Source organism: Dermochelys coriacea, chromosome 4, assembly GCF_009764565.3.
Source record: "Dermochelys coriacea isolate rDerCor1 chromosome 4, rDerCor1.pri.v4, whole genome shotgun sequence".
NCBI classification, from domain to species: Eukaryota; Metazoa; Chordata; order Testudines; family Dermochelyidae; genus Dermochelys; species Dermochelys coriacea.
In genome coordinates this window covers 32,737,494-32,763,926 of record NC_050071.1, presented here as the reverse complement: position 1 = coordinate 32,763,926, position 26,433 = coordinate 32,737,494, and the positions used below count along the sequence as shown (strand labels likewise).

Genomic DNA, 26,433 nt, shown 5'->3' with positions numbered 1-26,433 from the left:
GTGAGGTTTTTCATAGGAGTGGGTGGGTGAGATTCTGTGGCCTGCGCTGTGCAGGAGGTCGGACTAGATGATCAGAATGGTCCCTTCTGACCTTAGTATCTATGAATCTATGAATCTATGAATCAAAGTTTGGAGATCTGTGAAGTGCACTGGAATCTACCCAGGGAGATCATGGAGCCTCTATTCTGACCTGCTGGACGTCCCTGCCAGTGAAATTTAACGATTTGAAGAAAATTGCATTTGCAATGCTTTCGGCATTTGGATCCACATACCTATGTGAACAGGTATTTTCACACATGAAATCTGTCCTCTGTCCCTCTTGGAGCCAGTTAACAACTGATCACTCAGAAGCCTGTGTGCAGCTTAAAGGATCCAAATACGTGCCAGACATTGGAAAACTCAGCAAGGAAAAGCAATGGCAAGGATCACACTAAACTGATAAGATCTACATTTTAATTTTAAATGAAGAATCTTAAACATTTTAAAAACCTGATTTACTTTACATACAACAATAGTTTTGTTATATAATTTAGACTTATAGAGAGAGACCTTCTAAAAACATTAAAATGTATTACTGGCAAGCAAAACCTTAAATTAGAGTGAATAAATGAAGACTTGGTACACCACTTCTGAAAAGTTGCTGACCCCTGAGCTAGACTAACAGTATGGGAAACAGTTAACTAGGCCTGACCTAATTCAACCTAAAAGTAAAACAGAATTACATTTTTAAGCCTTAGTTCTGCAGCTGGATGCTCTTTCTCTGTTAATCTTTGGCAGTCTGTGTGAGATGACACATTAATCCAAGGATAGCAGCCAAGGACTGTGACTGTCAATCTCCATCATGGTCAGTGTGTCCCTAGGTAACAAGGGATCATCTAGAACATAAGAACATAAGAATGGCCATACTGGGTCAGACCAAAGGTCCATCCAGCGCAGTATCCTGTCTACCGACAGTGACCAATGCCAGGTGCCCCAGAGGGAGTGAACCTAACAGGTAATGATCAAGTGATTTCTCTCCTGCCATACATCTCCACTCTCTGACAAACATAGGCTAGGGACACCATTCCTTGCCCATCCTGGCTAAGAGTCATTAATGGACTTAACCTCCATGAATTTATCCAGTTCTCTTTTAAACTCTGTTATAGTCCTAGTCTTCACAACCACCTCAGGCAAGGAGTTCCACAGGTTGACTGTGCGCTGAGTGAAGAAGAACTTCCTTTTATTTGTTTTAAACCTGCTGCCCATTAATTCCATTTGGTGGCCCCTAGTTCTTATATTATGGGAACTTTTCCTTATTCACTTTCTCCACACCACTCATGATGTTATATACCTCTATCATATCCCCCCTTAGCCTCCTCTTTTCCAAGCTGAAAAGTCCTAGCCTCTTTAATCTGTCCTCATATGGGACCCATTCCAAACCCCTAATCATTTTAGTTGCCCTTTTCTGAACCTTTTCTAATGCCAGTATATCTTTTTTGAGATGAGGGGACCACATCTGTATGCAATATTCAAGATGTAGGCATACCATGGATTTATACAGAGGCAATAAGACATTCTCCGACTTATTCTCTATCCCTTTTTAAATTATTCCTAACATCTCATTTGCTTTTTTGACAGCCGTTGCACACTGCATGAACGTCTTCAGAGATCTATCCACGATGACTCCAAGATCTTTCTCCTCATTAATTGTAGCTAAATTTGCCCCATCATATTGTATGTATAGTTGGGGTTATTTTTTCCAATGTGCATTACTTTACATTTATCCACATTAAATTTTATTTGCCATTTTGTTGCCCAATCACTTAGTTTTGTGAGATCTTTTTGAAGTTCTTCACTATCTGCTTTGGTCTTAACTATCTTGAGCAGTTTTGTATCATCTGCAAACTTTGCCACCTCACTGCTTACCCCTTCCTTCAGATCATTTATGAATAAGTTGAATAGGATTGGTCCTAGGATTGACCCTTGGGGAACACCACTAGTTATCCCTCTCCATTCTGAAAATTTACCATTTATTTCTACCCTTTGTTCCCTGTCTTTTAACCAGTTCTCAATCAACGAAAGGATCTTCCCTCTTATTCCGTGACAACTTAATTTACATAAGAGCCTTTGGTGAGGGACCTTGTCAAAGGCTTTTTGGAAATCTAAGTACACTATGTCCACTGGATCCCCCTTGTCCACGTTTGTTGACCCCCTCAAAGAACTCTAATAGATTAGTAAGACATGATCTCCCTTTACAGAAACCATGTTGACTTTTGCACAACAATTTATGTTCTTCTATGTGTCTGACAATTTTATTCTTTACTATTGTTTCAACTAATTTGCTCAGTACTGATGTTAGACTTACTGGTCTGTAATTGCCAGGATCACCTCTAGCTCCCTTCTTAAATATTGGCGTTACATTAGCTATCTTCCAGTCATTGGGTACAGTAGCTGATTTAAAGGACAGGTTACAAACCATACTTAATAGTTCCACAATTTCACATTTGCGTTCTTTCAGAACTCTTGAATGAATGCCATCTAGTCCCGATGACTTGTTACTATTAAGTTTCTCAATTAATTCCAAAACCTCCTCTTGTGACACTTTAATCTGTGACAATTCCTCAGATTTGTCACCTACAAAAGATGGCCCAGGTTTGGGAATCTCCCTAACATCCTCAGGCTTGAAGACTGAAGCAAAGAATTCACTTAGTTTCTCTGCAATGCGTTTATCGTCTTTAAGTGCTCCTTTTGTATCTCGATTGTCTAAGGGCCCCACTGGTTGTTTAGCAGGCTTCCTGCTTCTGATGTACTTAAACATTTTGTTATTACCTTTTGAGTTTTTGCTAGCTGTTCTTCAAACTCCTTTTTGGCTTTTCTTATTACATTTTTACATTTAATTTAGCAGTGTTTATGCTCCTTTCTATTTACCTCACTAGGATTTGACTTCCACTTTTTAAAAGATGCCTGTTTATAGTTCTTGAAAAGCTTCCTCCCCACCATCCCCAGTGTTGGATGTTATCTTATCATTCACTTCAGACCTCAATGCACAACTACAATAAATGTATTTCCTAATTCCATACATTTATTAATACTGACTCGCTAATAATTTATCTGGGCACATTTGCAACCGTTTTCCCATTTCAAAGAATTCTTAACTTGTGTAAGTGATTTAAACTTTAGATGAATACATAAACCTTGCATGTTGGTACCTCTGAGAAGGTATCTTTCTAACTTGTGGTTGTGAGTGAAACATTCTCCTTAGAATAGGGCCTTTGTCAGATAACATACAATGTACAGACATCTGTAAAATGTCTAATTTGTATAGTAAATATAATACATATCAGTGATTCAAAGTACAGATTGTCACTATCATTTCTCTTACATTTAGCACAAGTGATAAAGCAGTTGCTTAGGGACCTGTGAGTTCTCTCTTTTCAATTTCCATTAAGAAAAGGTTCCTAGAATATAAAATAACAGAAAAGTAGGGGTCCAATGGGGACTTGACTTCAGTAAGATCAGGCACTGTGAGAGTATAATATTATCATTGGAACACTTCAGCAATTGCTTTTATTTTAATTTTCTTTGGGTTTTTTTGCTTTTCTTCTTTCCCTGTTTTTAAGTTCCCTTGGCCCCACCACTCCTCTCCATCTGTTTGCAGTTGTGGCCAGCTATAGCTAGGAGCATGCATCATTCTAATCAGTGTACAAATTACACAAGCTGGACCTTTGCTTATAGACATCAGTGAATTCACTGCCCTCAGATTCTCTACAACCCCAGCTTTTAATGGTATGTCAGACGATATCACAAATAAACATTTTAAGATGCATTTTTTAACATTTTTTCTTCTTTTGGGCACAATCAAAATAGGGCTGCTACTTTTGTAAATCAGTCTTAAGAGGCAAATTTGTTTGTCACAAATTCCTAACACTGCATTGCCACCATGCATTGCAAAGTGATGGTGGTGTATTAAAATATCATCCTGTCAGGATATAGCTTGCTGTCATTCTACAACCTGAGGACAGTGCAGCAGAATCACACAATGTGCCGCAACAAAATGATGTTACAATGCACCGTGAGAAGGTGTCACAGTGTAATGTGACAATGGTGCAATGCATTGTGACATGTTTTCATCATGTCATGATGTAACATGGTGATGACATGAAGCAACATGTGTCAAAAAACCCTTCATGTGGTGTGCCAATGTTGTGGTTGAACAGTCGGGTGTTCCGGCAGCACATCTTCATTCACTTCCCCTTTCTGCCTCTGGATCCCTTCCCAGCTTTGTCTTGTCTGTTTTGATTGTACACCGCTCAATGCAGGCCCTATCTCCTACTGGTTGCACGTACAGGGCCTAGCCCACAGGACCTTGTTGACTGTTGGCAGTACTGCAATACACCTTGTGCAACTAAATCATTGAGCTGTGATGCTATGTGCTGATGGGGAGACCCCATAACTGCTTCACTGAGCTGGCACGACCCCTGTGCCGTGGTGTCAGGCTGGGAGCCTGGCCACACCTGAGGCCAGAGGCTTGGGGAGGACAAGGGAGCTGCCCCCTATTCAGGGGGTTCTTGTCAGCCCCCCCGCGCCAGGCTGCTTTGTGGGGAGGCTGGAGAGACCCAGCCAGCTGCCCGGGGATGTGCAGGAGGATGGCCCTGGGCTGCGAGGACTTGGCTACCAGCAGCACGTCAATCACGCATCCCCTCTGTCCCCGGGCCTGGCGTCTCCCACGTGCCCAGCTCTAGGGGACAAAAGAGCAGAGGGCCGCGGGGCTAGAGCGGCAACACCGGAAGCAGCGAAAACCCATCCCCGCCCTTCCCTTTTGTGTACGTGTGCGTAGTACAGCCAGCTTCTCGCGCCTCGCCGTCAAGCGGCGCGCGCGCTCTCTAGCCTGTGCGTAGCGAGAGGCTGGTGCGCGCGCGGCTGCTCCTCCTATAGCTCCCTTCTGCCGTATGGGCGCGAGCCCTCCTCCCCCTCCCCCCGCCGCCGCAGCTGGCGCTCGCGCACGAGCGACTGAGAGCCCAGCGCGAGCCGGCCGCATTCGAAGAGTCTTTTCTCTGCCACTCATCACCCCCCCCCCCACACACACACCCCGTTTGAACCCCCCCCCCGCCCGCTCTGTGCGCGAGCCCCCCCTCTCCTGGAGATGGAGCGGCCTGGGAGTCACAGCAAGAAAGTCAAGCTGAGCAACGCGGTACAAAGCTGGGTGAGCGGCTTGGGGAGCTGCACCGGTTGCGTGGGGGGAGGAGGGAAAGCAAGCGGGAAGCTGGTGGCTCTCTGCCTGCCTATGCTGATGTGGCATTGCTCGTCTGCCTACCTGGTTGCTGAGCTCGGGAGAGGCAGCAGCCTGTGTGTCCGGCTCGCGGTCTCCGTTGCACGGGCTGGGTCTGCAGTTTGCAAAAGGTGAGGGGCGGCGAGGGAGGATGTGCACGGAACATTTTGCACAAGGGGGGTATTTCGAGCGACGGTGACTTGAATCCTTGGTACTTGGCTGGGGAAGGGTGTGGCGGTGCAACCGGATTGTAAATGTCTCATTGAGAGATTATAAATGTTGCCTTAAAATGAATATGCCTGTGAAAGTCTATCTCCCGCAGGCTAGGGAGACTGGGTACCAGCACCTCCCTTCATTCCCAGGGGCTCTGCCTCCAGGGATCGTTCTTTTATGTTTTGAAAGTTGGGCTCCGGGGGAAGAGGTAGGAAGGAGGGTTTGCACAGGGGAAAAAGGCAGATTTCAGGTTTTCACTCCTGTCTTTTGCACCTTGGTTCCTCTGCTTCAAATATGTTGGAAGAGGGAAAAAATTCAATGTACAATGTAACCATTCATAAATCTGGGGCAGCTTGAGACAGAGGATCTCTGTAACGTGGTGGCTAAACAGAAAGCTGTCAAAGTAAGATTTAAGCCAAACAATGAAACCCATGGTTCTTATTCATAGAGGTGGGGGCATATGGGCAAATCAATTTACAGTGCAGGCCCCAGACTGGCAAACTAGGGAGAAAGAAGCATTCCCCAAGAACACTTATGATGATTTTGATACTGTGTGTGAAAATGATTGGGAGTCTGAAAATAATGCTATGTTTAAGCAGATGTGATATGGAGAGATGGGCCTCTATTCCTTGCCATAATAAATATTAGATATTTCTTACTGTACCATTACTATTGAAGAAATAATCAAGCAGCTAGTGTCAGGGTATTGCTGTGTAATTTCCTACACATTCCTTTGGTAAGGAAACTTCAAAATTGAAAACTAGTATTTCTCTGTGAATGTTAGACAAAACAGGTGGGATCTCTGTTCCTTCTGTATTATTTAGAGATATTATTGGTCAAAACATGTGCCTGTAAATTGTTTCCATACTAATTTATTGTATCAAATTGTTGGAAGTTCTTAATTCTGTGTCAAGAATGAGTAGCATGTGACATATTTTAATCTTTTGCTCTTAAACTGTGTGTGTTTAGTTATTCTGGATTCTAGAGTAGGAGAACCCTCTGATCCAGAATCATTGTTGTAATTGACTGCAGTGGGCTTATGCAAGAATGAATTTGGTCCTTTGTAATATAAGGATCTTCGCCTAGTATTTTATGACATTCTGGGTAGTGTCATGAAGGGAATACTGGTTAAAATCAAATATTTAAAAAAACAAAACAAGTTACTAACAACTCCGTATCATTTTAAAACATTTAAACAAACCAACAAAACCCTGCTGGTCACTGTTCCTGCTGATCTTTTGTTTAACTGAAAAGAAATGCAAGGCTAGTCACTCTTATCTTTGTTTTATAGAAAGTTTCACTTTTTCCTGAGTTAGTGCATTGCTTGAGTTCTAAACACTGCTGGGGATGTTTTTATTTTGGTCTCATCTGGAATTTTAACACCCTCCTCTCCTCCCCCATTTCTGTTGGTTTTAGGGTTGTATAAACTCACTTACTTACCAAATCTAAATTGTCAGGGGCAAATTTGCCTCAGCAGTGTCACTTAATTTTAGCAATGTTTTTTTTATTCATTTAAACAGCTAATATCAATAGACCATGTACATTGTTGAGTTTTCTCTAGTATTAGAGGGGTAGCTGTCTTAGTCTAGAGTCCTGTGGCACCTTATCCACTAACAGACGTACTGGAGCTTAAGCTTTCGTGGGTGAATACCCACTTCGTCGGATGCATGTAGTGGATGATGATGTGGATATTCACCCACAAAAGCTTAAGCTCCAATACGTCTGTTAGCCTATAAGGTGCCACAGGACTCTTTGCTGCTCTCTAGTACTGTCAAAAAGAAAAGGAGTACTTGTGGCACCTTAGAGACAAATTTGTTAGTCTCTAAGGTGCCACAAGTACTCCTTTTCTTTTTGAGAATACAGACTAACACGGCTGCTACTCTGAAACCTCTAGTACTGTGTAACACTTAAAACTGGTGATGTAACTAACCTGCAAAGGTAAAGTAACAAATACTATTAATTTTACCAATGTGTGCTGGATGTTTCCCTAAACCAGGCTGCTGTGGAAATCAGCATGATACTTAAAAAAAATACTTGTTTCTTTAAGGTCCTACTGTGTTCATCAATCTCCTATATTGAAATGATGACCAATTGTGCAGTGTGCTGCAGGGGTGGGAGGCTTCCCAGAGCATGGGCTTCAGTCCAAGCCTGAAGGCTTACACCGCAGTTAAACAGCCCCTTATTCCAAGCTGGTACAGTGTAGATGTGGCCTGTAATTGCAATGTAGACATGGCATGGGATAACAATGGCTGAGCCATCAATGGGGCAAGATTCAACCTGTATGGGATTTTTTTGGATGAGCTGAGAGAAGCTACCTGTGTGTATCAGTGGAAAAAGTTGATGGTTTGGGAAAACTCACTCATACTAAAGGATCGTGTTGGAAGTGGTGCAGCCTGTTTCTCCCAATTCAGAGCAGGGAAAAGATACACATCTGCCTGAATTATAGGGATAGAGAGGTTGAGCTTAGGTAAGGAAATATAAGTGTAGGATTCTTTTGTTTTATATCTTGGCTCTGCCTACTGTATACTATTGGGCAAAAGAACAAACAATACTTTGTGTTGAAGTTGTTGTTCATTCACTTTAATTAGCTGCTCTTGTAGGCTTCTGAAGGGAAACACTTGTAGATTTGCACAAAGAAAAGGAGTACTTGTGGCACCTTAGAGACAAATTTATTTGAGCATAAGCTTTCATGAGCTACAGCTCACTTCATCGGATGCATCACGAAAGCTTATGCTCAAATAAATTTGTTAGTCTCTAAGGTGCCACAAGTACTCCTTTTCTTTTTGCGAATACAGACTAACATGGCTGCTACTCTGAAACTTTCCAAATCCCAGTTGGACCTGCAGAAGTAGTCATGGTTGGTACCCAGCAACCTGTAGCCCAGATTCTGGTCCAAGAGTAGCCAATGTGCAGATTTCAATCTCAAGAGAAAGAAAGGCCTGATACTTCCTGAGACCCCCAAGAAGGAACAGCAGTGCATAAGCCCAGTAACAGTGGCAGTGTTGCTTTTATGGCCTTTAGGCTGTTAAAAATCTTATAGCTATAAAGATGCTGCTGAATTTGGCCACCAAGAATGGCTCATTTATATAAATCTAATTATATCCCTTCAGTATTGATTCATATCTGTAGATAAACCTTATTATATTGGCACCATTCATTTTGATATACATAAAGGCTTTCTCAGCATTTATATTGTAAAATATAAATCCCTGAATAAATTAACTGCTCACTTCTTCAGACTGAAATTAGACATACATAAACTTATTGCCAGGAAACACTGTCTTCAAGTAGAGCCAAAAAAACTGACTGTCTTTAGACTTTGTGTCTGTATTATTTTAGCACTTTTTGGTCTTTTTGCAACCCTTCTGTCTATAATTTGAAATTTTACATTTTAAATCAATTTAATATTTTGAAAAACTGCACATTGAGTGATCATTGTCAATTTTTCATAACATTTAAGTGTGATGTGCAAAATTAAAACTATTGTGCATTGGTGCAACAGTAATATTGATTTGCGTAACTTTAAGATTCCAAAAGTGGGATTTCCAAAAGCACCCAAGTGACTTAAGAACACAAGTCTTATTGACCTACAGTGACTTATGTGCTCTAAATCCCACTTTAAATAAATAATGTGGGAGTGTTACGAGTATATTTACCTAAGATAGTAATTGTATATTACATGCTTCCCTGAGACTTTCTTTACAAAAGAAAATTATTTTGAAGTATTAAGACTGAGACGTCCTTGTTTTATTGTCCTTGAAATTAAGGAATGTAATATTCTTGGGTCGTTGTATAGATTTTTTTTTTTAATAATCAATGGTATATAAATTTTCCGGAAAATTTGTATTTATAATGCGTCTCTGTTAGAACATTAACTCTTTCACAAGTGAATGGCTTATTTCTATTAAATGCGACTGAGTGGGCAGGGCTGAATGGATACTCTTGTTCTCCTCTACTGCAGTGCCAGCTGTTCCAAATAAATATTTTTTTTCTTTGAAATCAGGAAGTGAGTCTAGCCATGGAGTATCTCCAATTTATTATATGTACCTGAACTAGTTCGTTTCTTGAATCTATTCCAAAGTTGTCTGGCTACTGAATTAATACATTGGTTGCAGCCTTATAAAAGCCTCCTTGTTAACTTCCGCAGGCAGATAGAGCAAGAATTGGGAAACCCGCTTGCTTTACTGTTTAAGTAGGAATCTTACATGGAAACTGAAGCAGTCTGAACCATTAATTAGTGTGGAATTGAAACTTTCATTTAAAAAAATTCAAATGTACATTGGTGCACTGTTGTTGTCTTTAATTAGAAAGGACAACAGGCCTAGTGTTCCTGCTGCTGTCCTTAGTTTTTCTAGCACAGTAAGATTGACTGGCTGATTTTGCATTTCAGTGAAACCCTATGGGCAGCATTAAAACTGGCAGGAATCATGACAATTTTGCTTCATGTTCCCAAGCAGCTGATCCCAAGCACTAGAGCTGTTGCTGTGGACCAGGCTGGTAGCCATTGCCTCACATCTTATTCCCCTCTTTTTTTGTGCTGTTACCTAGCTGATTGGTAAATTTCTGGAGCCCTGAGGTCAGCTGGAAAATGTGCCCCCACAATTATTGAAAAACCCTTTTGTTCTGGAGGTATTTAAACCTCCCAAGGGTACAAATGTTGAAAATTCTTCACCAAAAAATCAAGCTGAACACAGAGATCTATGTCCGCTCTCCCAACCCTTCCCTTCTCCAGCCAAAAATGCTAGAGAATCATAGTTTGTCAAACATAATGCAACATGCTAAGTATATACAGCAAAATAAACAAGCCAAGGTTAAGATGTGGTACAGAAACGGAGGTAATTTTGCATTATTTAAGGCAATGGTGCTAGAGCTACTGTGAATCATTCACTATTGATGATCCCGTTTTCTGTAATACCGGCTGCACAATTTGGTGGTAGGTTGTCTAGACTAGGAAAATTTGTATTGCATCAAAACCATCTTAATTTCCCAATTCAATTGAGAACAAATTAAAAAAGTCACTAAATCTTAGTGCAGCTCTTTATTAAAAGCTGCTCTCGAGATTTAGTCTAGATCCTGCTTTTATTTGGAGTCATGGGGGTTTTGTCATTTACGTGAGAGGGAATAGTATTGAGTCCTTTAAAACCAAAGGTGAACTGCAAAATGAAAAATGAGTTGTGTTGTTAGGAAAGGGGTGTATTCTGGGATTCATAAGCTTTGGAATCTTTTTATGGTTTCCTGACTCACAGCTGCACCCGGTAGGTTTTTGACACTGAAAGTACACTCCCCAGAGCCCGCTGGCTGCTGTGCTGGGTGTGTGTGTCTCTTCTCCACTCCCTCAGCTTTCCGCTTGTGGAGTGCCTTGCATGGTGACAGGTTTCTGAGTAACAGCCGTGTTAGTCTGTATCAGCAAAAAGAATGAGGAGTGCTTGTGGCACCTTAGAGACTAACAAATTTATTTGGCCAGAAGCTTTCGTGGGCTAAAACCACCTACATCAGATGCATGGAGTGGAAAATACAGTAGGTAGATATATTTTACACACACACACAAACATGAAAAGATAGGGGTTGCCTTACCAACTCTAATGAGACAAATCAATTAAAGTGGGCTATTATCTTCATGCCGATACGTGTTCTGTGTGTATAGATATAGATATATACAGCTGCAGCTCACAGTTCTTCAAGCAGCTGCAGCAGAATGATAATGACCTGATCTTTGTCACTTTCATTGCTGCTTATAGCTTTCTCTAGAACACCAAAGAAAACTGATATGACTTCTGCTGCTGCAACCTGGGAGAGCCAGCAGCAGAAGCACTGGAATAGTGTGCCCTGGGTTCTTGTTTTGAAAGGTGTCTTTGACACTGAGTGTGTTGGGGAATAGAGGAAAGCGAGAATGATGGCAGTGTGTGTGCTACTGGAAATAGTCATAATGAATGAATGCTTCTTTTAATAGGTTAAACAGGGTCTTTCTGTACATACAACCGAGCAAAAATATTTAATTTTTTAATACTTTAGGTTATTGTGAAAGATGCCTCTGTGCTGGTTCCCATTCACTGCACCCCCTCCCAAGTTGAGACTGTGCAAGATGTATGTGGCAGGGAGAATAAGGTTTCTCATGCCCTTAAAGATATCTGAAGCAAAAGTAAGGCCTTGTCTGTACTACCGCGATAAGTCGACCTAAGTTACACTACTCCAGTTATGTGAATAACATAACTGAAGTCGACATAGCTTAGGTTGACTTACAACCGTGTCTACACTGTGCTGTGTTGACGGGAGATGCTCTCCTGCCGGCTTACCTTATGCTTCTCAGGGAGGTGGAGGACAGAAGAAGTCTACAGCAGAGTGCTATGCCATTGACTTAGCTTGTTTTCACCAGACCTGCTAAATTGACACCCGCTGCATCGATTGAGCAGTGCCAATCTAGCGGTAAGTGTAGACATGGCCTAAGAGCGCAGTGGTAATGAACATACTAAATATGGATGGCTGGTATTTTCCCATTATAGTGGCTGCAGTGCACCTTTTTAGTACTCTGTGTCATATCTCTGAACTTCTCCTAATTAAACATCTCACTTTGGACTCCAAACTACCTGTCCCCCATAAACCTCACTTTAAAACTATCAAATTGCTGAATCCAGAAAGTGAATTTAGTAATGTCAGGGTGTTTAAGCAAATTCAGCCTTTTTTGAGAATCCTTTTCTAATGTGCTTTGTGTTTGTTTTTCCCCTTCATTGTCATATCTCTGACGATCTGTTGTCTAAATTACCTAATTTAAGCCTCAATCTTGCAGTGATTCAGATGAGCAGCCCTCTACACCTTTGTGAAATTCCATCCCCAGACATGTTAACAGACTTCTTCAGCTTTGTTGAGTTGGGAGGGTATTTCAGTCAGGGTGATAAAAAGATCCTGGCTGTCGGGGAAAACAGTGTGCTGTGTGCTCTCCTCAAGCTCCTCCTCCTAGTCTTCCCCATCCGTAAAATCCCCATCATCTGAGTCCTCGGACAGGGGTGGGGTAGTGGTGGCGGCCCCCCCAGAACTGCATGCAGCTCAGCATAGAAATGGCCTCTGTCTTGGAGTGTCCGTTTGATTCTTTGGTTTTCTGGTACGCTTGTCTGAGCTCCTTAAGTTTCACGCAGCACTGTGTTGCGTCCCTGCTGTAGCCTCTGTCCCTCATGGCCTTGGAGTTTTTTGAAATGTTTTGGCATTTTGTCTTTTGGAATGTAGTTCTGATAGCAGCCCATACAGCAATCAGATCCGGTACCTCCCGTTTGGTCCATACTGGAGCTCTTTTTCGATTCTGGTCACCTGTGCTGATGAGCCTGTCTGGCCAAACAGGAAAGGAGATTCAAAAGTTCCCGGGGCTTTTCCTGTACGTCTGGCCAGTGCATCCAAGTTCAGAGTGCTGTCCAGAGTGGTCACAATGGTGCACTGTGGGATAGCTCCCGGAGGCCAGTATGTTTGAATTGCATCCACACTAACCCTAATTTGAAACGGCGATATCGATTTCAGCGCTAATCCCCCTCATTGCAGAGGAGTACAGAAATCGGTTTTAAGAGCCCTTTGTCGGAAAAAATGGCTTCATTGTGTGGACGGATGCAGGGTTAATTCGATTTAACGCTGCTAAGTCCGACAAACTCGTAGTATAGACCAGGCCTAAGGGACTGCCCATGCTGATCACTCTGCTGGTTTAGGGCCTCAGATTGTAAGGTCACCATGACAGGAATGTCGTCTTTTTTGACTAGATTGTGTCACATATGCTTACAGTGCTGTATAAGTAGGTTGTTGTTTAATTTTTAATTATAAAATAATTCTTTATGAAAGGTCTTGGCCAAAACTATTAACCCATCTCCCTGTAATCCCTTCTCATCCACGAACAATGTCCTAGACAGATGGAAAACATATTATGAAAGCGTGTTGAACCACACACCTGCTGACAGCTGTCCAGAGCTATGTGATCTGGTAAATCACGTGGCTGCAGACCTAGGGGAAAACACTGATCATCTGCGATAGCCTTTCGTACTTCCTCACTGACAAAGTTGCAGAATGGCAGTGCTGTTGGACCTGATGGTATTCCATCTGAGCTACGCAAAAGTGCCTGAGAATCAGTGAGCATCAGCTTGCATTGACTGTTCTTAAAAGTGCGATCATCAAACAATTTACCACCAGAATGGAAGGTTGGCATCATAGTGTCCCTGTACAAGGGCTAAGGATCTCACACAGAGTCTGGCAACTGTAGGCTGATCTCATTGTTATCAGTGCCTGGAAAGGTCTTTGGTCTCATTCTGTTTAGTAGGATGCAGCTGCTCCATTACAGACCTTGTCATCTACAGCAATCAGGTTTCACTGATGGGTGAACAACAGTGGACGCTGTCATAGAATCATAGAATCATAGAATATCAGGGTTGGAAGGGACCTCAGGAGATCATCTAGTCCAACCCCCTGCTCAAAGCAGGGCCAATCCCCAATTTTTGCCCAGATCCCTAAATGGCCCCCTTGAGGATTGAACTTACAACCCTCGGTTTAACAGGCCAATGCTCAAACCATTGAGCTATCCCTCCCCCTATCCTCCAGCTCTTGGCTGAGCTGTGCCAAGAATTTAACCTCCTGCTTCACGTGGTATTTGTCAATATAAAAGCAGTGTTCAATTTGGTTGACAGGTCAGCACTCACACTGAAAGGAGTTGGCATTCTAGATGTTTTGCTAAACCTGGCACGCAGTCTTCACACCAGTACTAGTGTGAGGAGTGTGCTTTTGATTCATGGCTTTTGCTGTGTTTCAACACAATCTCGGGTGTGCAGCAAGGATGCATTCTAACCCTATCACTTTTCTGTTGAGCAGCTGACTGGATATTAGGACTTGCTGCTCCACATGTTAGAATCAAGGCTGGCCAAGTAGCGTCCACTAATCAAGACTATGCCACTGACATTGCCTTTCTTGTGGAGAAGGCAGAGAATTTCAGCCCTGCCCTTCAAAGTCTCCAAGACACCACCAGCACTTTGGAGTTGACTGTTTTACTGCCATGAGATGTAGCTGGACCTACAGAATCCTTGGTGCAGGTGGAGTCAAGTACCATGGAGAAAACTTGTCAAGTTCATCTATCTAGGTTGCCGACAGAGTTCAAATGATGGCAGCAAACTGGACATTACTAGACTAATAAGAGTTGCTGCCTTCTATGTGAATTTTTGTGTTTTACTAAGGGAGACAAAAATGGCTTTGTGCTGAGGCAAAGTTCAGGATCTGTTAACCCCGTGTGCTACCTATATGGCAATATGGGTCAGAAACCTGGATCCTCTTACAAGCAGACTTGGAGCGCCTAGAGGCATTTCATACGTGCTCTATTGGCAAATCCTGAGCGTAAAGTGGTATGACATTTAGTGCAGTCAAAATCTTCCAGCATTCTGGTCTTCCTCATTGCATTTTCTTTGGCAATGCCACTAGGGTAGATAAAAACATCCCAGCACACTGTGCTGTCACACTTTCCATTGACATGCAAAGGGGTACATGCCTTTGTGTCGTTATCTGATAAAATGACCATGTAGATCATTGTTGCTACCACTGTTATACAATTGCAACAAATCTTATACAAAATGTAGCATGTAAGGTTATGATTCGCTGAATACGAGTATGCTATGTGTATGCACGTATCATTATTGTATTTCAAGTTATGAGTATTTATACCTGGATTTCAAATGTTTGCTCCTGGGGTAACACCCACAAGATATTTAGCCTGCACCCCTGCATCTTGAGGGGACTATTCAAATTAAGTGGCTCATCAAGGAACACTTATCTCACAATGGATCATGGGAGAGGCCTATCTACAGATAATGGACTTTCTGTGACTAAGCAAAATTATGCATGGACATGTGATTTGCCCATGGACTCCAAACTCCATCTTTTACCTGTAATTTTCTACTAGCTGTGCTGAGGGCTTTGTTTGACACAATGGATTTCCCTCCACATGGCAGAAGCTATAAAAAGTGCTGGAAACATCTCAATTTGTCTCTTTCATGCTCAAGCCTCTGGACTATGAACTTACACTAATGGGCGCATTCTAACCAAGGGATTGAGGACCTTCCAATGATTTGGAAGCAACCAGAGGCTTGACTTAAGCCAGCAGTTTATTCCATCACAGCTACAAGCCTGAACCAAGAACTTTGCAGTTATTGTGTGTATTTTAGAAATAAACTTTTAGTATCTAAAAGTTTGGCAACAACATGATATTTTGGGTAAGATCTGATTTGTATATTGACCTGGGTGTGCCTGGCTGGTCCTTTGGGATCAGAACCACATTTTATTCGATGAAATTGGTTTTAAAGAACCACTCATCTCTAAGTCTACTGGTTTTGGTGGTGATACAAGGGCTGGAATGCCTAAAGAAACTGCTGTTCTGACTTCTTCTGTTTCACCACACTGGCTAACAAGTTTACTTTTTTCAGAGTAGCAGCCGTGTTAGTCTGTATTCGCAAAAAGAAAAGGAGTACTTGTGGCACCTTAGAGACTAAAATTTATTAGAGCATAAGCTTTCGTGAGCTACAGATGAAGTGAGCTGTAGCTCACGAAAGCTTATGCTCTAATAAATTTGTTAGTCTCTAAGGTGCCACAAGTACTCCTTTTCTTTTTGCGAAGTTTACTTTTGTTGCTGGTTTGGTATAACTCATGGGAGAATAACCTCCAGTTTTGGGGGTGTATCTGCCCTATTTCTCAGCAGTTTGTCCTGAATTTGGTATTCTCAGTTGTGACCCACGGAGGCAGTCTTGACTCTACCTGATGTTGCCCGCGGGGCCACCTCAGACACTGTTGGATTTTGAGCCAGATCTGGGAACTTCACTGCACATCCATTAGCTGTATCATCCAATGGTAGTCACTCTGTGTAAGGCCCATCAGATCTCAAACCCAGGCCTGCAGAGCTGCTAGGCAGCAAACACCTCCCTGTTGCAGCCAGCAGCAGCGGTAGCCAGCTCATGCTCCATTCCCCATCACCTGCTGTGGACACAGATCATGGGAAGTCCCACCTCATAGGGTAGTAACCTCATGGCTCCTGATTGGCTCCTCCACCCCATACAACACCCAGGGGCATTCCAGGAAGTATCCAGCATGATCTTCTGTAGCTGCTGTGACTATTCCTGATGTCTGCTCTTGAACACCTGGCTTCAGCCTGGGCTTGATTTAGACCTTGGCTCCTGACCTGGACCTGAAACCTGACTTGGACTCTGGTCCTTGGTATTGATCCTGTCCTGGAATTAGACTACGAACTCCTCCACTATTGTCAGCCTCAGGTTTGACCTTGCTCCAACTATTTGTCCTGACTGCCCTCGTCAGGATCTTGGCAGTCTGGCTGGTGCAATGGTCCTCAGTAAACTGTCTGTTTGATGATGGGGGACCCCCACCTCCTCCACACATACACAATCCTAGGTCCTTTTAATTTTTTTTTTAAGCATTTTGCTAACTTTTCTTCTAACTGAATAGTCAGGAATTGGAATGATAGTGGAAGGTATTTTAGAAGTTGAAAGATGATTTACCTAAAGGCAGGGTGGTCTAGATGTTTGAGTGCAAAACTGGAAATCACACCACATGTGCACCATTTACAGGGGAAAGGACCCCTTTTGGGGAATTTAGAAAGGAGCCAAGATTAAGCCTTATAATTGGAGCCTTGTTACAATCCTGTGAGAATAGTTTCCCCTTCATCTTATGAATTTACAGTACAGCTGAAAAAAATCTAACTGGTTTTCTAATTACCTAAATAAGGCCATTTTAGGCATCTGACCTAATTTTTAGCCAGTCAAATATGCATGCAATAATTGACTAGTCCAGCCATCCCTATGGTGGAAAGTGGGGAGTTCAATGTAAGCGGTCCACACAGGTGGTCTGTTTAATTTCCTTTGTGCCCTTTTGCCTTTATGCAGCTGCCGATCTATTGAATGTTATCTTTTGCTTTTATTAGTTTGCCTGCCAGTCTTGCTTTGTATGTGTGAATAACTTAACCTAACCAACTCTCCTATCTACAGGGAATGCAGAGAGCTACCAATGTCACTTATCAAGCCCACCATGTCAGCAGGAACAAGAGAGGCCAAGTGGTGGGGACGAGAGGTGGCTTTCGCGGCTGCACAGTCTGGTTAACAGGTACAGTCAAACTCTGTGCATGGATTTATGAAGTTTTTCTTCATTTTTGTTTGCCCATTGTATCTCTTTTTTTTCTTCAACTTTTTCTTGCTAAATGTGAGTATGAGGCTTAGATTAAAACAAAGGGGCTTGTCAGGGTGCAAGACTCACCCCTGCGGCACCTCCTGCTGGCCTCTCAGGGATTTAGCTCTTCCAGCCTCCGGCACGCCCTCTGGAGGCCGGTGTCCCTCCCTGACCCTGGTGCCCCTTTTACCCAGGGTGCTGCACCCTGGCAGTACCCCCACAGTCTCTGGGTCTCCCCTCCCCAGGAAACCCCCACCTACTATCCCCACCTCGCCTCAGTCTTCGGCTACTGCTAGTCACCATTGAGCCCCTGCACACTGGGGCAGACTGCAGCAAATAAGCCAATCATCACAGGCAAGGGGGGGTTGGAACTGCTGCCTCTGCCTACCTGTGGGCTGTCCTGTTGCAACCTCATACCCTGTCTTAGGCCATCTGCCAGGTCTGCATCCTGGGGCTTTTCCAGTCTGGAGTCTTCCAGCTCCTCTGGCCTTCCCCAGCCCTCGTACACTCCCTAGTAGCCAGGCCCATCTCCCTCCACAATTAGAGAAGACTCTGTCTGCTCCTGGCCACTGCCCTCTTATAAGGGCCAGCTGAGCCTTGATTGGGGTGTGGCCACAGCTGAGCCTGCTTCCCCCAATCAGCCTGGGAACTGCTTGCTCCCAGCCACAGCCCTCTCCTGGGCTGTTTTAAGCCCTTCAAGGCAGGAGGGGTGACCACCCCGCTACAGGGCTACTGCTAGTTTGACTGCACAGTCATGGAGTAGGGAAAGGTTTGCTTATCTCCTAGAGAGAGCACTGAGTGTTGCCTGTAAAAAGAGATATTCAGTCCTTTTGTGGGTGGTTTTTTTTTTTTTTTTTTTTGAAGAGAGGTTCTTGGAAAGGGAAATGTTCTGTAGAATTACGGGTCTCATAACATATACTAAGTTTGTGTAGGAAAGCAAATGTTTCTCTTTAAATCTATGTAGTGGGATCCTGTTCAGGCTTGCAGGAAATTACTGTAGGATAGACAATAAAATGGTCTTTCTGCTTTGAACATGATTTTGAGTAGGCTAAATATCGGCTTACATTTGTGTAAACAAGACAGCACCATGCCAGTGTTAGGGAGCTTATTCCTTCACCCTCTTACTTCCCTGGTCCTTTTCACATGAACAGAGAGCAGCACTACCCGAAGTCCAAAGGTGCAAACAATTTGATGTTTATTGGGGTGAACTGCCAGCAAGCATGATTCCAGTTTCCTTCCTTAGTGTCCCTCTTCCCAGCTCTGACACCACAGAGCCTTACACCTGTGTCCCTGTTCCCATTCCTGCCCTTAGCCAAACATGATTCCAATTTCCCCACCCCCATTCCCTGTTCCCATTTCCCTCACCCACCCACTTCCTGATTTACTATATTGTCTGCAGTCAAACTTGAGTTCTGCGTAGCTATACCTTAACCAGTCATTTTACTGAAATTTAACTAACCAATCCTAACATATTGTAACATGATTATTTAACCAATTATATCCCACCACCTTAATTAGTTTACACCCAGCAAAATTAATTATACAGCAGACAGAAACAATTACAGAACCAGACAGAGATTATACAGACGAACAATGGGGAAATGGGGACTACAGTGATAGAACAAACACAGAAATGAGGATTTCACATCCCAGCTATTGATAAGTGAGTTCTTGCCAGACAGGATGCTATCAAACTAAGTTTCCTTTTACATCTTCTAGGCCCTTCCCTTTCTCTGCAGGCGATAGGCATTATCAGGACAGGATTGTATTCCTAACAGCCCAATAGCACCTTATTTCAATGTGACTAGTTTGGAATGTGAGGATGTGACTGATTTTTTTTTCCCAGTTTATGGCTACCTCTGTTGCTTAGTCAAAGGCCTTAGCATAAGAACAGGGCCTCAGACTGTTACAGTAAGAGAAGGACCTTACACTGGCAGACAGTGATTTTGATTCTTTCTTTTATACCTATATATATAACTAGCCAAGTGATAAGAGTATAAGCCTTTACAGACAGGCCTGAATATCTATATCCTAACAGCCAGGATCAAGAACTTCCTTCAAATATCATTTTAAATGGCACTGTTGATTTAAGTCTCACTGCTGCTTCCAAATATAAATATGGCAAATTCTAAGAACCTTGGTAAGCAGACTTAGAGAAAAACCAGAAGTAAAAGTACTGATTTCTGTCAGGATTCACAGGATGAAATTGGCCCTTTATTGCCTGTATAGGCTCCAGGCAGAAAGTTGGAATGGCTGTTTCTGAAAAACCTTGAAGCTGCACTACAAAAGGATGGGATTTTCAGAAGTGGCAAGTGACTTCGGATCACAAGACTCTCCATGGGATGTGTGCTCCTAAGGCGCATCTTCGCTTTTGAAAATCCCACTAAAAGTCTATAAGAGCGCCTTAAACTTTTTTGCATATCTCTGTGCACAAAACGATACATGATTTTAAAACTGCTGTAGAGGATTTCAGAGGTTCTGCAGATGAGCTCCCTCATATGGACAACACAATGGAAACCTAAGTCTTGTTTGATCCCATAGATGATACCATGATATAAATACATAGTCAAGTGCTTCAGAGGCAGAGTAGCGAATCAGAGCCATTAAAGACAGGTTCTACAGCACATGATCAGAGCAGTGAAAAGCAAATAAAGTCTTAGGTTACTGGATCATCTTAATTTGGTTTCTTTATTCAAAATTAATCTTTTTTTTTTTTTGTACCACCAGGTTTACATCTTAAATACCTGGCAACCTTTTCAACATAATCTTTCAGGCAGATGTCCAAAGTAGCCCATTAAAGGCTAAGAGGAAAAACTAGGGCTCTCTGAGCAATGAAGTGTCTAGGTACTGTTTACATTTCCCCACTCCCCTCATTCCCCCCCAAGGTTTTAGGGCCTGAGCTTAACTACCCTGAAGTTGATGGGTTGACTTTCTTGGTTGACTTCAGTAGTCTTTGGGTCAGGCCCTTACTGTATGAGATTCTTTCTTATATTTTAATGGATTTATCTGCAACTTGTCAAGATTCTAAATTGCAGTGTTTGTTCCTTCACTTGATATCCCCCTCTTTGTAAATTACAGAAAATTATCATTCCTCTTCAGGTTTATGTGATAGTGTACCATTCTCTTTGTTCTTCCTTATGGTCTAGGTCCAGAATGTTAAAGTAGTACATTAACCAGCATATCAATAGTGTCAGGCAAGTCATATCACTGAGTTCATTACCACTCAAATAGGTATTGCTTTTCTGTTTTGTAGGATCTCTGCCTCCCTTTTTTGAAGACAAAGAATTTTCTGTCAATGATTAAGATTTTTTTAGTCTTTTTTTCCCCTCAAGTGGTTACTCTTTGAGATGACTGTTGCTCTTAAATTTTTTCACCCTGTTGCTGTCTTGTTTGTTTTCTCAGGTTACTTTTCAGTCAGGCCCTCCAACTTTGTCTGCTTTAAGAATCTGTCATGTGTATCTCCGTAATCCTACAACACACAGTCACAGGCCCTGATCCAGCAAAGTACTTAAATGTTTAGCTTGAAGCACATGAGTAGTCTTATTGACTTCAGTTAAGTTTAAAGTTAAGCATGTGCTTAAGTTCTCTGATGGATTGGAGCCTTCATGAGCAGTCTTCACTGAGTTCAGTGCTACTACTATCTAGTTTGCAGAAGATGGCAACTGCACTGGAGACTTGTGTGAGCACTGCTTAATCTGTCCCTGGTATTTCTCTCATTCCGTAGTCGAAGTCAGGAAGGAGAAAGTAGCAGCGCAATAAGAGGCTTCTTATTGTAGACCATGGAGCTCCTATTCAGATGGCCTCTCTGGCTCAAATTTCCTTCATCTGCTTAAAAATATTTGAGGGGGGTGTGAGAGAGTGACTGAATATAAACAGAGGAAGCTGATGGAGTTTAACATAATTTTTCTCCCATTTCTTAAAGTGGTGTACGTTTAATGACTAATTGGTCTAACTTTTTTGTTTTTGTCTTGTTTAGGGCTGTCTGGGGCTGGGAAGACCACAGTTAGCATGGCACTGGAGGAGTATTTAGTGTGCCATGATATTCCATGCTACACATTGGATGGTGACAATATTCGCCAAGGCCTTAATAAGAATCTGGGCTTCAGTCCGGAAGACAGGGAAGAAAATGTTCGACGTATTGCTGAGGTTGCTAAGTTGTTTGCAGACGCTGGTCTGGTGTGCATCGCTAGCTTTATCTCTCCTTATACCCAAGTAAGCATACTGCCTTGGTACATATTTATGGTGCTACAGGATGCAATAGTTTGCTGTGCCACAAATGTGTTCATATCACCAGTCTCACTGGAGAAAACACATGTAAAATTTGTCAGTGTCACTCAATGAACATTTTTAAGCTCTAGGAATCGTCCATTTAGCCTCTCTTCCGCTGATAAATATAGTATACATTTTTGGTATGTAAGCTTGAATTTCCTTTGAGTTGCCTTAGAGATACAACTGTAGGTGACATCTCATGAATTTCCTAGCCAAGTTGAACTTTTTTCAGTATTAGTGCAGTCCCTGCATCTACTAAATTTAAAATGGGAGCTTTCTTTTAGTGTAATTTTGTCACAGCTGAGAAAAACAAATTTTCTCATTAGGACAAGGGGGAAAAGGAAAAAAGACAAACTAAAATTTCAGTGTTTTTTCGCATGTCCGCGTTAGAGCCATCTGGATTTCTTTGTTTTTAAATACTGAGAAGGTGGAGAATATGCTTCATCTGGAAAACATAATTCAACTGTTAAAACCTCTTTTCCCCCCACCTCAAATATACAGCATGGTCTTTACTTCCTTAAATTGTGCAAGCAAAATATGCACTTGAGCATGCAAAATGGGTAACTGTGTTCAACTTGTTCAGTTGGTTGTTGCATGCAGTTTTGCATGTGTATTTAGATGTGGCTTTTTGGAAATACAGCATAAATGTGTGTGTACATTTTGTACTGTTAAGAATTTTTCATTGTGTCTGTGGAGATGTACTCAGTGAATGAAGGGGAGAGAGTTGGTGAATGGACACCAGGGAGCATCTTTCAAAATAGTTTTTATGGAGGAGGTCTATAGTGTGACAGTTTCCAAGTGAGAATTATCTCAGTATTTCTCTGGGTGTTGCGCTGTAAGCTACTCTTTAAAGAATAGTTTGGAGAGTTCAGGATCCTGTAGCAGGCCAGAAGTTCTAGAGATGAGAAAAATGCTCTATTGTGTATTTGTTTAGAGATCAAGAAATCTAGATTTAATATTTTAATGAATTGCTTTTTTAATGATGGCTAGTGATTGGGAATCTTTTGACTAATAATATGCTCTCAGTAGGACTGTATTTGTAAAATGTATATGTGGTATTTGGGGCTGCCCAAGCCTAGTTAGGTCGAGGTGTGCAGAAAGAAAGTTTCAGAGTAGCAGCCGTGTTAGTCTGTATTCGCAAAAAGAAAAGGAGTACCGGTGGCACCTTAGAGACTAACAAATTTATTAGAACATAAGCTTTCGTGAGCTACAGCTCACTTCATCGGATAGCTCATGAAAGCTTATGCTCTAATAAATTTGTTAGTCTCTAAGGTGCCACCGGTACTCCTCTTTTATTTTAGAAAGAAAGTTGGTATTCAGTGGAAAGCTTTCCCCCCCCCCCCAAAAAAAAAGATCGGGGCGGGGGGAGGTTTGAGAAGAGTTGGCAGATTCCTGGGCAGTAAGTGATATCCCTTCATGGCTTCAATGAAATAGGGTAGATGTATTACTCCCAATGGGAGATAACTCCCAATATTTTGGGGGGGGGGAATAGAATATCCCATTGTGCATATGACTTGGGTATAAAAATCCAGTCCTGTATAAACTACCTCTGAATTTAGTGTCAATTTTACTATACAGACAGCAGCAGACCCACTAATCATATGTAGTTTGTACTTTATGGAAGGAACATATTTCCCCCCCCCCCCACACACTATTTTGTGATTGCAATCTTAAATAAGCTAATGTCCTTCAAATATTCTTCTTGAATTTTTTCTGCTTCAAAATTCTATTTAAAATCTGTTAATGCTTTTCCCCCCTCCCTGTTCAGGATCGGAGCAATGCCAGGCAAATTCATGAAGGTGCAAGTTTGCCTTTTTTTGAAGTATTTGTGGATGCTCCACTGCATGTCTGTGAAAAGAGAGATGTCAAAGGACTCTACAAAAAAGCCCGGGCTGGAGAAATTAAAGGTGAATCTAAGTATAGTCACATCTTTTCCATGCTAAACTTTGATCTTGTTGTAATGGTTGGCTCTATGGACAAATAAATAAAGGGCACACTCCAGGCTACATTTCATTAAGTGCAGTGAATTGACACTGGACCAGGACTCAAACAACTGGATTTCTATTCCCTACTCTGCCCCTAGCCTGCTGTGTAAGCTTGGGAAAGTTGCTTTGTCTCTCTCTGTGACTGTTTCTCCTCCCACCCTTTAGCAGGCTTCTCTATTATAAGCTCTTTGGAGCAGGAACAGTTTTTCCACTCTGTACAGTGCCATTGTGGGGTCCTGAGCTAGTTTCCATGTGTAGACATTACTGTAATGCTAATAATGGTCTGCCAAAAAAGTAATGGAAAAGTACATTCACAATCCTTCCTTCTGTAAAGCTGCATCATGAAGACCGGTTTTACAAATTTATTTTTGTGGTGCTGAAGAAGCTATGGTTGTGTGCTGATGCTCTGTTGCATTTTAAAACCCCAAATAAGACCCACTGCCCCACTAGAAAAAATTTAAAAAGCTGGAAAAAAAATCCTAATGGATTGGAACCGGTCAGCAATTTTGCTTAAGGATAACCTCATATAACTGCCTTTTTGCTGGATAGTAGTCCTGCAACTTGTAGTGGTTAGCAGTAGTCATTCTGCCTGTATTTGGAAGCAAAACAGTGTTGTACAGTATTTGCTTCAGCTACTCAATTTCAAAGACTTTAAGGGTAGAAGGGACCATCATGATCATTTAATCTGACCTCCTGCATGTTGCAGGCCACAAAACCTGCAATAGGCCCATAACCTCTGGCTGAGTTACTGAAATCTTGATTTAAAGACTTCAAGTTACAGAGAATCTGCCATCTTTTTCTCTAGAGATGATGAAGCTACTGAATCAAAGACCGCTTAATGCATATCTGGATTTCTGTGGAGGTGATTGTGGGTGTGACGGTTCGATCATAGAAACCTCCTTGGGATTGTCACCTGATGTGGTGAAACTACCTCTGAGCCCATTTTCTCTGCCAGTTTGGGCCTCCAGAACCCTGCCTTGTTGTGCCAGACATGCCAGTCTGCTCCAACACAGATCCAGGGTCTGAACCACGTGCCCCAAAGCTGCAGACTTAACTGAAAATAGCTTAAGAAGTACTCCTGTCTCCAGCACCCAGACACCCAGCTCCCAATGGGATCCAAACCCCAAATCAATTTGTTTTACTCTGTATAAAGCTTATACAGGTAAACTAAAAAATTGTTCAACCTCTAACACTGATAGAGAGAGATGCACAGCTTTTTGCTTCTGCAGGTATTAATACTTGCTCTGGGTTAATTAATAAGAAAAAGTGATTTTATTAAATATAAATACAAGGATTTAAGTGGTTCCAAGTAATAACTGACAGAACAAAGTGAATTACCAAGCAAAATAAAACAAAAACATGCAAGTTTAGGCCTAATTCAGTAGGAAACTAAATGCAGGTAAACCTCACCCTCAGAAATGTTCCAATAAGTTTCTCTCACAGACTAGACCCCTTCCTAGTCTGGGTCCAGCAATCACTCACATCCCCATACTTAAAAAGAAATGGAGTACTTGTGGCACCTTAGAGACTAACAAATTTATTAGAGCATAAGCTTTCGTGAGCTACAGCTCACTTCATCGGATGCATCCGATGAAGTGAGCTGTAGCTCACGAAAGCTTATGCTCTAATAAATTTGTTAGTCTCTAAGGTGCCACAAGTACTCCTTTTCTTTTTGCGAATACAGACTAACACGGCTGCTACTCTGAAACCTGTCATGGGGAAATAGTTTTACTTTGTGTAATGACTCATCCATTCCCAGTCTCTATTCAAGCCTAAGTTAATTGTATCCAGTTTGCAAATTAATTCCAATTCAGCAGTCTCTCGTTGGAGTCTGTTTTTGAAGCTTTTTTGTTGAAGTATAGCCACTCTTAGGTCTGTGATCGAGTGACCAGAGAGATTGAAGTGTTCTCCAACTGGTTTTTGAATGTTATAATTCTTGACGTCTGATTTGTGTCCATTCATTCTTTTACGTAGAGACTGTCCAGTTGGCCAATGTACATGGCAGAGGGGCATTGCTGGCACATGATGGCATATATCACATTGGTAGATGCGCAGGTGAACGAGCCTCTGATAGTGTGGCTGATGTGATTAGGCCCTATGATGGTATCCCCTGAATAGATATGTGGACAGAGTTGGCAACGGGCTTTGTTGCAAGGATAGGTTCCTGGGTTAGTGGTTCTGTTGTGTGGTGTGTGGTTGCTGGTGAGTATTTGCTTCAGATTGGGGGGCTGTCTGTAAGCAAGGACTGGTCTGTCTCCCAAGATCTGTGAGAGTGATGGCTCGTCCTTCAGGATAGGTTGTAGATCCTTGATGATGCGTTGGAGGGGTTTTAGTTGGGGGCTGAAGGTGATGGCTAGTGGCGTTCTGTTGTTTTCTTTGTTGGGCCTGTCCTGTAGTAGGTGACTTCTGGGTACTCTTCTGGCTCTGTCAATCTGTTTCTTCACTTCAGCAGGTGGGTATTGTAGTTGTAGGAATGCATGATAGAGATCTTGTAGGTGTTTGTCTCTGTCTGAGGGGTTGGAGCAAATGCGGTTATATCGT

The 26,433-nt window shown here is 42.3% G+C and overlaps 1 protein-coding gene across 2 annotated transcripts in view; it reads left to right on the top strand.

The window, feature by feature from the left end:
- The first annotated feature begins 4,752 nt into the window (after positions 1-4,752).
- Positions 4,753-26,433, top strand: part of PAPSS1 (3'-phosphoadenosine 5'-phosphosulfate synthase 1) — a 71,902-nt gene continuing 50,221 nt past the window's right edge. The window contains exons 1-4 of one of the 2 annotated variants that reach the window (XM_038399399.2): positions 4,753-5,182; positions 17,461-17,575; positions 21,615-21,850; positions 23,676-23,814. In XM_038399399.2, the coding sequence (XP_038255327.1) occupies positions 5,123-5,182; positions 17,461-17,575; positions 21,615-21,850; positions 23,676-23,814 (550 nt within the window). In that variant the 5' untranslated portion in view covers positions 4,753-5,122. Of the gene's footprint in view, positions 5,183-5,237; positions 5,380-17,460; positions 17,576-21,614; positions 21,851-23,675; positions 23,815-26,433 lie in introns of those variants that run through there. The other variant, XM_038399400.2, reaches the window with a different exon arrangement.